The 18,265-nt window shown below is 46.0% G+C and overlaps 1 protein-coding gene and 1 long non-coding RNA gene across 11 annotated transcripts in view; both read right to left on the reverse strand.

Annotated features, from left to right (window-relative positions):
- The window catches only part of CCM2 (CCM2 scaffold protein), a 70,136-nt gene extending 54,702 nt beyond the window's left edge, over positions 1 to 15,434 (reverse strand). For 3 of the 10 annotated variants that reach the window (XM_060171586.1, XM_060171579.1, XM_060171577.1), the window contains exon 1: positions 14,935 to 15,105. In XM_060171586.1, the coding sequence (XP_060027569.1) occupies positions 14,935 to 15,090 (156 nt within the window). In that variant the 5' untranslated portion in view covers positions 15,091 to 15,105. Of the gene's footprint in view, positions 1 to 13,716; positions 13,780 to 14,934; positions 15,106 to 15,257 lie in introns of those variants that run through there. The other 7 variants (XM_060171583.1, XM_060171578.1, XM_060171584.1 and 4 more) reach the window with 4 other exon arrangements.
- The window catches only part of LOC132532783 (uncharacterized), a 92,265-nt gene that overhangs the window by 65,365 nt on the left and 8,635 nt on the right, over positions 1 to 18,265 (reverse strand). The window lies entirely within an intron of this gene.

Here is an 18,265-nt window from a genome sequence, read left to right on the forward strand (position 1 = left end):
TTTGTAGATAGTTAGTAAGCCTATTTTAGTTATATTCTAAAGGTCCCATGACTATCCTAGTGTTTTGTTTGTTTGTTTTTTAATATTTATTTTATTTATTTATTCCCTTTTGTTGCCCTTGTTGTTTTATTGTTGTAGTTATTATTGTTGTTGTCGTCGTTGGAAAGGACAGAGAGAAATGGAGAGAGGAGGGGAAGACAGAGAGGAGGAGAGAAAGATAGACACCTGCAGACCTGCTTCACCGCCTGTGAAGCAACTCCCCTGCAGGTGGGGTGTTTTGTTTTTTGAAGCCTGACATCTGATATACAGATGGGTCCAAGTTATTGTCTGGGGAGATGACGTCATGGTTGGAAAAAGGACCAGAAAGCTGGATCAGGGAAGAAAGAAGCTCCCAAATATGGGAAAGGTGTATAAATATTACTGACTGTAAATCCAATCAATCTGATGTGATCTGGGGCACATATTCAGCTTAGGAGCCTATGTGACCTCTGCATTCCTGTAGATCTGACCTCACATTCTGTGGTCATGAGTAAGAACATTCCAAGCTGCCCCAATTTCAGAACCCATCTTCCTCAGGTGGAAGACAGAGTCTGTTGTCCAGCCTCCCTTCAGAGGATGAAACATTCTCTACCGTGGTTGATCCATGTTGAGGGCTCCCGTTTTTGTTTTTTTTTAATTGAGCAGGACAGAGAGAAATTGAGAGAGATGGGGGGATAGAGAAGGACAGAGAAAGAAAGACACCTACAGACTTGCTTTACCACTTGTAAAGCATCTCCCCCTGCAGGTGGGGAAGTAGGGGGTCAAATCCAGATCCTTGCATGGGTCCTTGTGCTTAGTACTATGTGCACTTAACCGGGTGCACCACCTCCCAGCCCCCGCTGCATTGTTCACAATACCCTACCGCTGCATTGTTCACAATACCCTAAGAGTGGAAGCAGCCTAAATGCTCATTAACAGATGACTGGATAACGAGTTATGAAGTGGTTCAGGAGGTGGTGCAGTGGATGAAGTGTTGGATTCTCAAGCATGAGACCCTGAGTTGGATCCCTGGCATCACATATATCAGTTATGTTTGGTTCTTTCTCTTTATCTCTCTCTATCTCTCTACCTCTCTCTTTTTCTCTCTCCCCTATATTCTTGAAAAATAAATAAAATCTTTAAAAAGAAAAAGAAGTTGGGAGTCACGCAGTAGCACAGTGGGTTAAGTGCACGTGGCACAAAGCACAAGGACCCACATAAGGATCCTGGTTCGAGCCCCCAGCTCCCCACCTGCAGGGGAGTCGCTTCACAGGCAGTGAAACAGGTCTGTAGGTGTCTATCTTTCTCTCCCCCTCTGTCTTTCCTTCCTCTCTCCATTTCTCTGTCCTATCTAACAACAACATCAGTAACAACAACAATAATAACTACAACAAAAAAACAACAAGCGCAACAAAAGGGAAAAAATAAATAAATATTTAAAAAGAAGTTATGGAACAGGGGGTCAGGTGGTGGTGCATCTGCTTAAGCACACACATTACCATGAACATGTATCTAGGTTCAAGCCCCGTTCCCCACCTGTATGGAGGAAGCTTCAGAAGTGGTCAAACAGGTCTGCAGGTATCTCTCTTTCCCTCTCTCTCTTTCACTTTCTCCATCTCTCTCTCTCTCCCTCTCTCTCTCCTCCTCCTCTCCCCATCTCAATATATATTTGTGTCTGAAAGAAATACAGAAAGAGAGAAGAAGGGAGGGAGGGGAGGGAGGGGAAAATGGCCAGTAGGAGCACTGGATTCGTAATACAGACACAAAGCCCTAGTGATAGCCTTGGTGGCAATAAAAACTAAAAGCAGAAGTTATGAAACATATGGATTACTCAATGGAGTACTACTCAGCAATTAAAAGTAATATTAAGCTAGATAAGGGCAAGAAACTGGCATACTTGAATGATGGCTCTTTTGGTTACTACCAGACCAACTCATCTCCTAATCAGGGAATCCTGGAATTCCCACATAGACATGATAGGCCTAGACCTCTAACAGATCCCTTTCTCCACTGTCATTGGTCATCTCCACCAGGAACATAGTGGACCCCTTTGTAGGCCCCTATAGGACCTTGCCCTCAGTGTGGATCAACAATGGTAGGGGCGGCCCCATTCTCTGTAAGGAGGTTAGGCCAAAATCCTCTACCACTCGAGGAAGATGGGTCTGGCAATGGGTGCAGACTAGAATGTTCCTAGCTATGACACAGAATGCAAGCTCAGATCTACAGAGATGCAGAGGTTACACAGGCTCCTGAACTGAATATAGGCCCCAGATCAAATCAATGGGGTTTATAGTTAACGATATTTATATACTTTTCCCATATTTCCCATTATTTTTCCCATAGAGAGTACTACTCTCTGCCCTGATCCAGCTTTCTAGTCCTATTTCCAACCCTGACACCATCTCCCCAGATAATACCTTTGGTCCACCTGCATGTTAGCTGCAGGGCTCACACAAAAAAATTAGTAAAGTCGTGGTCCGGGAGGTGGCGCAATGGATAAAGCACTGGATTCTCAAGCATGAGGTCCCAAGTTCAATCCCCGGCAGCACATGTACCAGAGTGATAACAAGTTCTTTCTCTCTCTCCTCCTATCTTTCTCATTAATAAATAAACAAAATCCTTAAAAAAAATCAATAAAGTCATGGGCTCCTTGAAATATACCTAAAACCACTATAGAGAACTGAAATACAAGAACTTTTAAAAAGAAAGGGGGAGTGGTCCGGGAGATGGCGCAGTGATAAGGCTTTGGACTCTCAAGCATGAGGTCCCAAGTTCGATCCCCAGCAGCACATGTGCCAGAGTGATGTCTGGTTCTTTCTCTCTCTTCCTATCTTTCTCATAAATAAATAAATTTTTTTAAAAAAAAAAAAAAAGAAAGGGGGAAAAGCGCAGGGACCAGCGTAAGGATCCTGGTTCCAGCCCCCGGCTCCCCACCTGCAGGGGAGTCACTTCACAAGTGGTGAAGCAGGTCTGCAGGTGTCTATCTTTCTCTCCTCCTCTCTGTCTTCCCCTCCTCTCTCCATTTCTCTCTGTCCTATCCAACTACAATGACATCAATAACAACAATAATAACTACAACAATAAAACAACAAAGGCAACAAAAGGGAAAATAAATAAATTTTTTAAAAAATAGGAAAGCTTTCAAGGGAGAGGATGGGACACGGAATTCTGGTGGTGGGAACTGTACCCCTCTTGTCTTATGGTCTTGTCAATATTTCCATTTTATAAATGAAAAAGAAGACCAAATAAACATAAATATAGACAGATAGTTCTATAAATAACAGTTAACCCAAATCTGCAACCTTGGGAGAACTTCTGTAGTTTACAATGGTGGGACTGGGGCTCTAGAATCCTGGCGGTGGGAATGGGGCGGAGTTGTACCCTTTATCTTGTGATTTTGTAAATCAATATTAAATAACTAATAAAAAATTTTAAGTGGTATGGGGAGTAGATAGCATAAAGGTTATGCAAATAGACTCTCATGCCTGAGGCTCTTAAGTCCCAGGTTCAATCCCCCGCATCACTATATAGAGCTGAGCAGTTCTCTGATTAAAAAAAAAAAAGTGGTATGCTGAGATTCTGTACCTCATTTGATTGCAGAGTTAATGACACCAACACACAGGGAGCAGATTAAACATATGCAGTGACTAGCATGGGATCTGGAACTATGACACAAGGGAGACCTAAACAAAAGGCATCTGGTCTTTTCTTCTCAGAGTCACAGGCGATCAGTTAAACAGTGGCCACCCCTTTTCCTCGAGGACAGTGATACTGGGCCAGGCAGGCCACTTTTCTCATGCCTTCAGAATTCTACTCTTCTCTTTCCTCCGCCCAGATTACTAGACCTCCGGTATAGTCAGCAGGCTAAGCCTCAAACAAAAGCCCAAATTCCCGCTTTCTACTGAACCTATTAAATAGGATTATTTTCAGGATATGCCTCTAATACCTGTGATCAGATGTCCTCATTCTTGACACAATCCAGAAAGGAAAGGAAAAGTTACAACTCAGGTACACTTAGCAGGTAAAAGCTGTTAACAGCTTGGCACTGACACATAGCTAAAGGGGGGGGCTTGTTGATTTCTTTTTTGTTTGTTTGTTTTAATTTTCTTTATTGAGGGATTAAAAGTCAACAGTAAGATACAATAGTTTGTGCATGCAAAACATTTTCACATAACAATACAACCCCCACTAGGTATTCCTCTGCTATCATGTTCCAGGACCAGAATGCTCACCCCCACCCCAGTCTTTTACTTTGGTGCAGGATACCAACCGTCTCTTGATTTCTTTTCTTTTTTTTAAATATTTTATTTATTTAATATTGAGAGGGACAGGAGAGAGAGAAAGAACCAGACATCACTCTGGTACATGTGCTGCCAGGGATTGAACTTAGGACCTCATGCCTGAGAGACCAACGCTTTATCCACTGTGCCACCTGCCGGACCACGTCTCTTGATTTCTAATGCTAATTTGATACATCCAGATCTAGACTCCCTCACAACTGTGGGAGAATTCAAACTGAGGAGCACATTAGAATAGCAGCTGGCCTAGGTCAAGGGATGAGGCAGGGCAGAGCAGTGGCAAATCCTGACACACAGCCAAGAGTTCAGATAAGGACACGGGAGCCACATACAGTGCCCCAGACGACCCAAGTCCACATAGCACAGCAGGCTCATCCTGAGTCCTGTGGCTGAGGCGAAGGTGAAGAGCATGTCCTCAGATCATGTGGGCAAAACTAAGGCCAATTTTCACCTTCCTGGTCCCAGAGTAGAGTGATAACTCTTCACATCACCTTGACATCCAGGGTCTGCTTCAGAATAACCTACTGAGTGGTCCAGGGGGTGGCACATGTGGGTGAGTGCTGGGCCCTCAAGTGTAAGGTCCAGAGTTCAATCCCTGACAGTGCCAATGTGTATGCAGCACTCATGCTGATTAGAGAGTGGGCATTCCATCTCCTCTATCCTCAACTCAACGGCTCGGAAACAACTCAAGCATCAAATCACTTTTCCTAATGGAGCAAGTGAAAAGTCCCAATGCAAGACTCGCCCTCTGGGTGTTGTGGGGTGTTGGCCTACACCTCTACGCTCTGGACAAGACCCACTTGAGCTGTGGAAACAGCTCAAGTCTCTCAAATCACTTTTCCTAATGGAGCAAATGAAAAGTCCCAACGCAAGACTCGCCCTCTGGGTGTTGTGGGGTGTTGGCCTACATCTCTACGCTCTGGACAAGACCCACTTGAGCTGTGGAAGCAGCTCAAGTCTCCTGTGTCTGCTCTGGCTCGCTCGCACTGGTCCTCTCGCACTCTAATACTGCACAAGCAGCTTACTATCAAGCTGAAATGTGATGTCCTCAGCCCTTCTCACTGTATTGAGCCTGCAACAGACACAAAAACCAGTCTAGAGTGGTCTGAGAGGTAGTGCAGAGTGCTTATGTTGCAACCATGAAGTCACAAGTTTGATTTCCAGTGTCACATATGCCAAAATAATACTTTGGTGTCTATGTGTGTCTCTCTCTCCCTCTTTAAGTAAATAAATCTTACCAAAAAAATAACGAACCTCAGGAGAGGGCTAGGGAGATAGCACAGCAGTTAATGCAACAGACTTTCATACCTGAGGCTCAGAGGTCCCAGGTTCAATCCCCAATACTACAATAAGCCAGGGCTGAGCAGCCCTTTGCCCAAAATAAAAAACAAATTACCTGTGGAAAATTTCATGCTGGTCAACTAAAATTACAGTCTAGTGCTGTTAGCTCACACCACTAGGAGATAATGAGGGATGAGGCAGGTATGGAGTTATTGTTGACAAGACTAAAGATTCATGGGGGGTAGGGATTGCTGGGAGATGGCTCACCTAGAGGAGCACATACTTTACCATGAACTAGAAGCCAGGTTCAAGGCCTTGGCCACATGGGAGCATCATGCAAAGGGGAAGCATCACTAATGGTGGAGAGGTGCTGTCTGCTCTTTCTTTCTCCAACCCTTTATTTTTTACCAGAGTACTGCTCAGCTCTGGCTTACAGTAGTGCAAGGGACTGAAGCTGGGACTTTGGAGCCTCAGGTATAAAAGTCTCTTTGTACAATCATTGTGCTGTTTACACCCATCCTCACCCTTTATCTTTAAAAAAAAAAAAGTCCAGGGGAGTCGGGCTGTAGCACAGCGGGTTAAGCGCAGGTGGCGCAAAGCACAAGGACCGGCATAAGGATCCCTGCTCGAACCCCGGCTCCCCACCTGCAGGGGAGTCGCTTCACAGGCGGTGAAGCAGGTCTGCAGGTGTCTATCTTTCTCTCCCCCTCTCTGTCTTCCCCTCCTCTCTCCGTTTCTCTCTGTCCTATCCAACAACGACGACAACAACAATAACTACAACAATAAAACAACAAGGGCAACAAAAGGGAATAAATAAAATAAAATATTAAAAAAAAAAAATTAAAAAAAAAAAAAAAGTCCACAGGGAACAGTGGAATCATGCAGGTGTGAAGCACCATCGCGAAAGCCTTGGCAGGGGGAGGCGGAGAAAAAAAAAAAAAAAAAAGAAAGCCTTGGCAGCCAAAACAAGGGGGGGGCAGGGCTGGGAAACAGCATAATGGTTATGTAAAAGACTTTTATGCCTGAGGTGACAAGGTCCCATGTTCAATCCCCAGCACCACCATAAGCCAGAGTTGTGAAGTGCTCTCTGGTCTTTCTGTATCTCTCTCATTAAAATAATAAAATAAATTGTTTTTTTTTAAGAGAAAGAAGTGAAGAAACTTAAGTAATTGCAGTGACCAAACCTACTAAACACAGAAAGTTATAAAGTCAATTTAGTTATAAAAGCAATTTAGTGGTCTGGGAGGTGGTGCAGTGGATAGGGCATTGGACGCTCAAGCATGAGGTCCAGAGTTCAATCCCCAGCAGCACATGTACCAGAGTGATGTCTGGTTCTTTCTCTCTCTCCTCCTATCTTTCTCATTAATGAATAAACAAAATCTTAAAAAAAAAAAAAAAAAAAGCAATTTAGTAGGTGAAGACCAGAAAAAATTTAATGGAGGAAAAAATAAAACAAAATGTTGCTTACAGCAAGAACTGTTTCTTTAATCCTTTCAGATATACAAATATTTACACACACACACACACACACACACACACACACACACACACACACACGGCCTACTGGCTACCTAATGGTTGAACTTGTAAAACTAAAAGGCACTGCCTGGCCCAAGCTCCCATTTGCCACAGACACCATCTGAAGGCTGATTCAGCAGGAGCACAAGCTGATAACCCAAGATGGTAACCTAGAGGATCTTTCTTTTCTTTCTTTTTAACACTTATTTAATTCTTCAAAAGATTCACTGATTTAGGAGAGAAAAAGAGCCAGAACCAGAGCATCACTGGCACATAGGATGCTGAGGCTCAAACTCAAGCCCCCATACTTGAAAGTCCAACATTTTTTCCACTGCACTACCTCCTCAGTTCCCTACCACCACCATCTCTTATACGGAAACTCTCAAAAATTCACGAAAGAATAACGAACAGTAATTACCCAGTGCTTGGGGCCAGACGGTGGCGCACTTGGTTAAGCGCGTACATTACAGTGCACAAGGATCCAGGTTCAAGCCCCTGGTCCCCACCTGCAGAGGGAAAGCTTCATGAGTGGTAAAGCAGGGCTACAGGTGTCTGTCTCCCTGTCTCTCTCCTTCTCTATCTTCTCCTCTCAATTTCTCTGTCTCTGTACAATAATAAATAACTAAAACATTTAAAAAATAATTACCCAGTGCTGAAGCATGTAACTATTGTAAATTGTTTTTTAAATATTTATTTATTGAGAGTCAGGCAGTAGCACAGCAGGTTAAGCGCACATGGTGCGAATCGCAAGGACCAGCTCAAGGATCTCGGTTCTAGCCCCCGGCTCCCCACCTGCAGGGGTGTCACTTCACAAGCAGTGAAGCAGGTCTGCAGGTGTCTGTCTTTCTCTCCCCCTGTCTGTCTTCCCCTCCTCTCTCCATTTCTCTGTCCTATCCAAGGACAGCAACAACAACAACAATAATAATAGCCACAACAATGATAAAACAACAAGGGCAAAAAAAGAGGAAAAAATGGCCTCCAGAAGCAGTGGATTCGTGGTGCAGGCACCGAGCCCCAGCAATAACCCTGGGGGCAAAAATATATTTATTTATGTATTTATTTATTTCCTTTTGTTGCCCTTGTTGTTTTATTGTAGTTACTGATGTCGTTGTTGTTGAATAGGACAATGAGAAATGGAGAGAGGAGGGGAAGACAGAGAGGGGGAGAAAAAGATAGACACCTGCAGACCTGCTTCACCGCCTGCGAAGCGACTCCCCTCCAGGTGGGGAGCCAGGGGCTGGAACCGGATTCCTTACACCGCGGGCCCTTGCACTTTGCATCATCTATACTTAACCCACTGCACTACCGCCCGACTCCCTTGCCACTCTTTTGAAGTAAAATAAATCTCAGAATAATATTTCTCCTGTAAGTATGTCTTATTAGATCAGAATTTGACCAAACACAATAGATGCTATATTTCATAAAATTAATAATTTTTGCACAGACACTTAGTATCTAATTCTACATTCCTATTCCCCTCCTCTTTCTTTCCACCTCTCTCTCCTCTCTCTCCTCTCTCTCTCTCTCTCTCTCTCTCTCTTCTTTTTTATGAAAGCCTACTCAGCTCTGGCTTATGGTGGTGGTAGGGATTGAATCTGGGACCTCAGAGCCTCAGGCATCAAAGTGTTTTTGCAGAACCATATACATTACCTCCCCAGTCCTAGTCCTTATTTCTAGGGTACCTTATAATTTTTTTTCTTTATTTAAAGAATGCAAATTCAGGGGGTGGGTAGTGGTACACCTGGTTGAGTGGACACATGACCATACTCAAGAACCTGGGTTCAAGGCTCCAGTCCCCACCTGCAGGAGAGAAGTTTCATGAGTGGTGAAACAGTGCTGCAGGTATCTCTTTCCTTCTCTGTCTCCCTCTTCCCTCCAGTTTCTCTATCCAAAATAAATAAATAAGGGAGTCAGGCAGTAGCGCCGTGGGTTAAGCGCACGTGGCGCAAAGCGCAAGGTCCAGCATAAGGATCCCCCACCTGCAGGGGAGTCACTTCACAAGCAGTGAAGCAGGCCTGCAGGTGTCTCTCTTTCTCTACCCCTCTGTCTTCCCCTCCTCTCTCCATTTCTCTCTGTCCTATCCAACACAACTATATCAATAACAACAACAACAATAACTACAACAATAAAACAAGGGCAACAAAAGGGAATAAATAAGTAAATATTTAAAAAATAAGTAAACAAAAGCATAAAAAATTTTAATGCAAATAAAGTAGATAATATAAAAACTGTGGCCAAGGAGTTAGCTCAGCAGAGGAGAGCAGCAACTTACATGCCTAAGGCCCCAGTTTCTCCCTACTCTACCTGGTGTCAGAACTAAACAGTGTTCTGGTTCTTTCTCGATAAATAATTTTTTTAAAGCTAAAAATATCTAGCCTTGTTCAGATTTCAATCATGGCCTGCAGAAGCACCACATATGCCAAGGTAGCCTGCGGAGAACAGGGCCACCCTCCGTGAAATCCACCCTGGTCTACGGTCCCTGGCAGTCTGCTGACTCCTGTTGTGAGGAAGTGGGTCATGGCTAGAATAGCCTAAATAAGCATTTTCCAAACATGAAAACAAGCCTCTGAAGACTTGAAAATGTTGGGGATAGATAGTATAATGGTTCTGCAAAGAGACTCTCATGCCTGAGGCTCCAATGTCCCAAGTTCAATCCCCCACACCACCTTAAGCCAAACTTAAGTTTCAGTGCTCTGAAAATGCCTATTGGGCCACATGTTGAAACACTGAGGCCTGCATTTTTCAGGGAGGTTACACAGAGTTTTTACACGTCCAAAACGAACTTTCCAGACTGGGCAGTGGCACACCTGGGTGAGCATACAAGTTACAACATCCAAGGACCCGGGTTCAAGTCCCTGGTCCCCACCTGCAGAGGGACAGCTTTGCGAGTGGTACAGCAGGTCTGCAGGTATCTGTCTCTCTCTATCACTCCCATCCCTCTTGATTTCTGGCTGTCTCTATCCAATAAAGAAAGAAAGATAATTCTGTGGTCTGGGAGGCGGCACAGTAATGAAGCTTTGGACTCTCAAGCATGAGATCCCAAGTTCGATCCCGGCAGCACATGTGCCAGAGTGATGTCTGGTTCTTTCTCTCTCCTCCTATCTTTCTCATAAATAAATAAATAAATAAATAAATAAATAAATAAATAAATAAAATCTACTACAACAATAAAACTACAAGGGCAACAAAAAGGGAATAAATAAATATTTTAAAATATTTTTAGGGGGTCGGGCTGTCACAAGGACGGGCGGAAGGATCCCAGTTAGAGCCCCTGGCTCCCCATCTGCAGGGGTGTCATTTCACAGGCGGTGAAACAGGTCTGCAGGTGTCTGTCTTTCTCTCCCCCTCTGTCTTCCCCTCCTCTCTCCATTTCTCTCTGTCCTATCCAACAACGATAATAATAACCACAACAATAGTAAAACAGAAGTGAAAAATGGCCTCCAGGAGCAGTGGATTCGTGGTGCAGGCACTGAGCCCTGGCAATAACCCTGGAGGCAAATTATATATATATATATATATATATTTATTTTAAATCTAAAAAAAAGATAACCTTTTAAAAATTGGAACCTCGGGAGTAAGGATCCCGGTTCGAGCCCCCGGCTCCCCACCTGCAGGGGAGTCACTTCATAGACAGTGAAGCAGGTCTGCAGGTGTCTATCTTTCTCTCCCCCTCTCTGTCTTCCCCTCCTCTCTCCATTTCTCTCTGTCCTATGCAACAATGGTGACATCAATAGCAACAATAATAACTACAACAAAACAACAGGGGCAACAAAAGGGAGTAAATAATTAATAATTTTTTTTAATTTAAAAAAAAAGGGGGCCGGGTGGTGGTGCACATGTCACAGTGCACAAGGACCCAGGTTCAAGCCCCCAGTTCCCACCTGCAGGGGGAAAGCTTCATGGGTGGTAAGGCAGGGCTGCAGGTGCCTGTCTCTTTCCCTCTCTATCACCCCCTTCCCTCTCAATTTCTGGCTGTTTGTATCCAATAAATAAAGATAATTTAAAAAATTTAATTAAAAAATAACTGCATCATTATTTCTGCAGTTTAAGCTTAAATCTGTGCATAAGCTTTATTTATTAAAAAAAAAACTTTATGGGGCTGGGTGGTGACGCACCAGGTTAAGCGCACACGTTACAATGCGCAAGGACGCAGGTTCGAGCCCCCAGTCCCCACCTGCAGGGGGAAAGCTTCACAAGTGGTGAAGCAGGGCTGCAGGTGTCTCTCTATCTCTCACCCTCTCTATCCCTCCCTTCCCTCTTGATTTCTGACTGTCTATCCAATAAATAAAGATAATAAAAAAAAAAAAAAAGAAAGAAAGAAAGAAAGATAGATGTTATGCATTTCCATTTCAAGGTTTCAGGATATCTTTGCTTCTCTGGGATCATGATGATAAGACTCAAGAGATAAGAGCTAACACTTATTCTCAAAAAAAAAAAAAAAAAAAAAAAACTTTATTTATTATAGAGATGAAGAGAAACTAAGAGGGAAAGGGAGATGGGAAAAAGACACCTGCAGCACTGTTTCACCACGCATAAAGCTACCTTCCCCTTGCAGATGGGGAGCAGGTATTTGAACTTTGGATCCTTGTACATTGTAACATGTACACTCTACTGAGTGTGCCACCACCCAGCCCGTGTATAAGCTTTAAAATAGGGCTCTCCGGTTAATTGGCAGCAGTGAAAATAACTTCAGCACCCAATTGCATTAGCTGGAGGCACCCTCACCAAATTGGGGCACAGGGCTGGAAGGTCCACCAGATATCATAGGCACAGTCCTAGCTAGGCCCAGTAGGAGCCCCCATTTCTCTGCTGTCTGGCCAACCCGGAGGACAGGGAGCCATGACATGAGGTAGAAGGTAGAGTAGACACTTAACTATCTGCTCATGTAGTGATGTCACAACTGGTTATCTCCTTTATCTCAACAGAGGCAAGGAAGCGAATCACACATTAACCTTTGCTATGCCTGAGTCTTTCCACTGGGCCTAACTCTAGAATTCTTTTTTTTTTTTAATTTATTTATTTATTCCCTTTTTATTGCCCTTGTTGTAGTTATTATTGTCGTTATTGATGTCACTGTTGTTGGATAGGACAGAGAGAAATGGGGATGGAGATGAAAATAGAGAGGGAGAGAAAGACAGACACCTGCAGACCTGCTTCACCGCTTGTGAAGTGACTCCCCTGCAGGTGGGGAGCCAGGGGCTCGAACTGGGATTCTTAGGTCAGTCCTTGAGCTTTGCGCCACCTGCACTTAACCCGCTGTGCTACCGTCCGACTCCCTCTTTTTTTTTTTTTTGATCATAAAGGGATGTTGTATTTTGTCAAAGGCTTTCTCTGCATCTATTGATATGACCATGTGGTTTTTGGTCTTGCTTTTGTTGATGTGGTGGATCACATTGATTGATTTACGTATATTAAACCAACCTTGCATGCCTGGGATAAACCCCACTTGGTCATGATGAACAATCTTTTTGATATACTGCTGTATCCGGTTGGCTAGAATTTTGTTCAATATTTTCGCATCTATGTTCATCAGAGATATTGGTCTGTAGTTTTCTTTTTTGGTTGTGTCCCTGTCTGCTTTTGGTATCAGGGTGATGTTGGCTTCATAGAAGCTGGCAGGGACCGACTCCCTCTTTTTATTTTTTTAAGTTTTATTATCTTTATTTACAGGATAGAGATAATCAGAAATCAAGAGGGAAGGGGTAGATAGAGAGGAAGAAAGACAAAGAGTGGTCTGGGAGGTGATGCAATGGATAACGCATTGTATTCTCAAGCATGAGGTCCTGAGTTCAATCCCCCGCAGCACATGTACCAGAGTGATATCTGGTTCTTTCCCTCTCTCCTCCTATCTTTCTCACTAATAAATAAAGGAGAGAAAGAAAGAGATACCTACTTTACCACTCACAAAGCTTTCCTCCTGCAGGTAAGGACCAGGGGACTGAACCTGGGTCCTTGTGCATTATAGTATGTGTGCTCAACAAGGTGCACCACCACATGGTCCCAACTTTAGAATTCTTGAGGTTTACTGGGCTTTCACCTCTACTCCAAAAGCTAATGAGTATTCTACTGCTCTCCTCTCTCTCCCCTATACTGTGTGTGTGTGTATATATATATATATATATATATATATATATATATATATGCATATTTCTCCCAAAGCAGGTAAAATGGCTTCCAAAGACATTCACCCAATGCCATCCTTCCTTGTCACACAGACAGGGAGCACCCACTCAAAAAGAGTGGGTGCTGAGCTGGGACTCCTTCGCATGCACCTTGGATCTGATGGTGCCCCACCCAGTGCCCGCCTGGCCAGAGCAGACTATTGTCTGGCATGTGGGCAGCAGGGAGTCCTTGCCATATCCCACACAGGCCCAAGCTCACCTGTCCGCCAGTGACAGGACAGGTAGGAACTGACTTCAGGACTAGGAAGGTAGCTCAACAGGTATAGCAGAGGATCTGCATGTGAGAAGTCCCAGTTTCCATCCTAGTACTGATTCCCAGTACTGCATATGCCAGAGACCAGCCAAGCTCTGGTCCTATCTCTGGCTCATAAAACAAATACGTAGGCCAGGGAAATAGCATACACAACAGACTTTCATACCTGAGGTTCTGAGGTCCCAGGTTCAATCCCCAGCACCAACATAAACCACAGCTGAGTAACACTCTGGTAAAGACAAACGTTAATAAAATACATAGCCTAGAAGGTAGCACAATGAACAGAGCATTAGACTCTCAAGCATAAGGTCCAGAGTTTGGCACCCGGCATTATATGTACCAGGGTAATGCTCTGGTTCCCTCTCTCTCCCATAAATAAATATTTTTAAATTAATAAAATAAACATAGAGGAAAGGGAATGAGAGAAATACCACAAGATCACCTGAAGACCACCTACATTAGACTTCGAATACAGCCATTTTTAAATGGGGTACTTTATAAAACAAGCCAACTGGGAGGTGTTAGACTCTCAGACATGAGGTCTTAAGTTCCATCCCCTACATCGCATGTACCAGAAAGATGTTATGATTCTCTCTTTATATCTATCCATACCTCTCATTAGTGGATAATTAAATTTCTTTTAAAAGTAAGGAATAAGCATCAACTGAAGGTCTCAGATGTCTCTGGAGATCAGAGAGACTACCAACATCTGTTTTAGCTTCGTGCATAAAAATGCACACACAGACTCATTAAAACGAAATGAGGGGTAAGACACACGCAGACTACAAAGTCTGTATTCGAAAAGATGTAGTTTGGTGAAACCTGTTTTCCCCTTTAATGGTAGCTTATCCCACAACGATATTTCAGTCTCCTTAAAATGCTGAGCTGATTAACGGCTGCAGCCTGCTGTCCCAGACACGTTTCTAACACTACAGGAGCTAAGTAACCTCTTGTACTGTGTCCTAAATCCAGCTGCTAAATGTAACACCACTGGTCACTCAGCTGGTAGTGGGTAAAGCACAGGTCCACCAGGGAGCCCGCTGTGACCCCGCAGCACAGCTTTTGCTCTTTCAGCGGGTCCAGGACACTGCAGTTGAGCAAGGAGCACCCATTGTCTTGTCTCTTAGTCGCCAACCCTGGAAAACTTTCCAGCCCCTAGGGCGGCCCGGTTCCTCTGCAGCCTCTGGCCACCCACCCGCGGGGAAGGCCATGTGCAGAGTCTGGGTTTGGGGGAGTCACTGACCGGAAGGGGCGGAAAGGCGTGGCTCCTTCCTCCCCAGCAGCGGCAGCTCGGCTGAGGACCACCTAACCCCATTGTCCGGGGGTCTCGCCCCGGAGCCCGGCCGCTACCCCGGCGGGCGCCCGGCCGGCCCGCCTCGCTCACCTGCAGCCTCGCGCGCCGCGGACCTCGCGGCCCGGACCTGCCCAGGCTGGGCCTCCTCCCGCAGGACCTCCCCACTCGGGGCTCCCCACACGGGACCTCCAGCCCCGGACCTCCCCACGCCTGGCTCCCCGAGTCGGGTCTCCCAGCGCTGGACATCCCGCCCGGGTCCTGCCCTCGTCCGGGCGCCGCGGAGCCAAAGGCAGCCCCGGGGGACCCTCCCGGTCCGCCCGGACCCCTGGCCCCGCGGCCCTCCGCCCACCCCGCTGCGGGGTCCAGCCCTTCCTGGGTCCAGCCCCGGGGAGGACGCGCCCGCGCACGCTCACCTTCTTGCCCTTTTTCCCCTCCTCCTCCATGTCGCCGCGAGCGGCCCGGCCCGGCCAGCCCCGGGAGCCCCGCGCTTCCCGCGGCCGCTACATGCTCGCCCGGGCCCCGCGGGCGCCGCGGCCGCCGCTCTGCCTTCAGCGCCGCCCGCCTGGCCGCAGTCCCCGCCCCCAGCCGCTAGGGGCCGTCCGCACCCCGCACCCCGCACTTCCGGACCGCGCGCGCGCCCCGCCCCGGACCGCCTACGCCCCGCCCACTGCCAGCCCCTGGGCGACGCGGGGACGCGTCGGCCCTGCCCTCATCGACCCCACCCCTCCGAGCCCTCGGGAGCTCGCCTGCCTCGCCCCGCCCACCGCCGTTCTAGAGAGGCGGGACTACATCCGCCCCGCCCACAGCCCGCTCGTGGCTCTCCCGGCCATCCGCCGAGCGGGTCCAGAAGTTCAATTCTGCCGCCATCTTTAGAGTAGCCGACTTCCCAGCCGGCCTCGCGCTCCGGGGCCCAGCCCGGGAGGACCGCCTCTGAGTGCAGGGGCGGGGCCTGGGGGGCGGGGTCTGAGGTGGGCGGGGCTGGGGAAGTGGAGCACCCGGGCTGCTGGAAGGTGAAGGCACAGGGGTGGAGGTCGGGTAGAAGGGGCGGGGCCACTTCCTTTTCTAGTTTTGCGATGTTGCTGCTGCATTGAAGCCCATTTGTGAGACTTCCTCTTTCCCTATACCTGCCTTGGACAGATAGTATACCAGGAAAACAGAAACTCTACAACAACCAGACCTTCCTGATGAGAGTGGAAGCCCAAAATTGAGAGACTGTAAAAGTCTGGAGACAAAGTTTGGAAAGAAGCAAAGGGCTATTTGTGGGAAACACGCTAACACAAGAGGCAGCGGGAAAAAGGCAGAGAGAAGCCAACTGTCCCAAGAACAAAGAATCTCAGAGTTTCTATAATGAGTCTTATTTTTAAAAATATTTATTTATTTTCCCTTTGTTGCCCTTGTTTTATTGTTGTAGCTATTATTGTTGTTGTTATTAATGTCGTCATTGTTGGCTAGGACAGAGAAATGGAGAGAGGAGGGGAAGACAGACAGAGGGAGAGAAAGATAGACACCTGCAGACCTGCTTCACCGCCTGTGAAGCGACTTCCCTGCAGGTGGGAAGCCAAGCTGGGGGCTCGAACCAGCATCCTTACACCCGTCCTTGCTCTTTGCGCCACCTGCGCTTAACCCACTGTGCTACTACCCAACTCCCAAGTCTTATTTTTTTAAGAAAATTTATGGGGAGTTGGGCTGTAGTGCAGCGGGCTAAGCGCAGGTGGCCCAAAGCACAAGGACCGGCATAAGGATCCCGGTTCAAACCCCGGCTCCCTACCTGCAGGGGAGTCGTTTCACAGACGGTGAAGCAGGTCTGCAGGTGTCTATCTTTCTCTCCTCCTCTCTGTCTTCCCCTCCCTCTCTCCATTTCTCTCTGTCCTATCCAACAACGACAACAACAATAATAACTACAACAATAAAACAACAAGGGCAACAAAAGGGAATAAATAAATAAAATAAATATTTTTTTAAAAATCTGTTAAAAAAAAGAAAATTTATAAACTATGGTTGTTATCTTTGGGAGGTGAGAGGGTGGGGACACAGAACTTTGATGGTGAGTGTGGTGAATCTTACAATCCGGTAACCCACTATCAATCACAAATACAAAGTGAAATAAAAGGAAAATTTATAGCAAGTTAACGATGCACTTTTCCTTGTGTTTGTTCTCTGCTGGTTTCTTGTGCAAAAAACCGTTGTCTTGGGAGTCGGGCGGTAGCACAGCGGGTTAAGCGCAGGTGACATAAACCACAAGGACCGCTTAAGGAACCCGGTTCGAGCCTCAGGCTCCCCACCTGCAGGGGAGTCGCATCACAGGCGGTGAAGCAGGTCTGCAGTTGTCTGTCTTTCTCTCCTCCTCTCTGTATTCCCCTCCTCTCTCCATTTCTCTCTGTCCTATCCAACAACGACGACAGCAATAATAATAACCACAGCAATGTTAAAATAACAAGGGCAACAAAAAGAAAATAAGTAAATAGATATAAAAAACTTTAAATATAAAAACTTTAAATATATATATATGTGACAAAAATATGGGGCAGGCAGTGACACACCTGGTTAAACAGAAACATCACAGTGCACAAGGACCCAGGTTCAAGCCACTGGTCCTCACCTGCTGGGGGAAAGCTTCACAAGTGGTAAAGCAGGGTTACAGGTATCTCTCCCTCTCTCCTCAGTCTCCCCCTCCCCTCTCAATTTCTCTCTGTCTCTATCCAGTAATACATAAAAATATTAAATAAATATAGATAGACAGATAGTTATAGAAATAAGTCAACCTATATCTATTACCTTGGGAGAACCACTGCAGTTTCCAGTGGAGGGAATAGGGACACATAACTATGGTGGTGGGAATGGTGTGGAAGTGTACCCCAGTTGTTTTGTAATTTTGTAAATCACTAATAAAACATAATTTAAAAAAAACAACTGTTTTGTCATGCATGTGGCCCATTTTCAAGCCAGACCCCCCCACCTCACCAAAATAAGCTTAGGTGTTGTGGTCTCTTTTTCTCTCTCTACCTCTCTTTCTACCTCTCTGCCTCTAATAAATTTAACTCCAGCACATAAGCACATATAAGAAGAGAGCACCAAACCTTTTATGGAAACGAACCAGGGCCGATCTGTTGAGAACAAGCAAATGCTATTTATTCAGAACTAGTTATAGTGATGGAGTTGGCCAGCCACAGAATGAACCAAAGGGAGGTAAGGAAGCTTCGTGGTGGTGGAGGAAAGAAGGGGTTCAGTACCCTGCCAAGGTGTTGAAAGATGGTCATCTCACGTGATTGGTTATAGAAGCATGTTGATTGGTTGGTCCTCAGTTGGAAATGGGTACAAAACTCCAGGACAGTCAGCTATTGGACAAGTTCTGACCACTTGGCTTGTTTGGATTGTGGCAGGGTTTATTTGGCTTCCTGGACTGTCTGCTACTGGCTACTAG

This window comes from Erinaceus europaeus, chromosome 14, assembly GCF_950295315.1.
Source record: "Erinaceus europaeus chromosome 14, mEriEur2.1, whole genome shotgun sequence".
NCBI lineage: Eukaryota > Metazoa > Chordata > Mammalia > Eulipotyphla > Erinaceidae > Erinaceus > Erinaceus europaeus.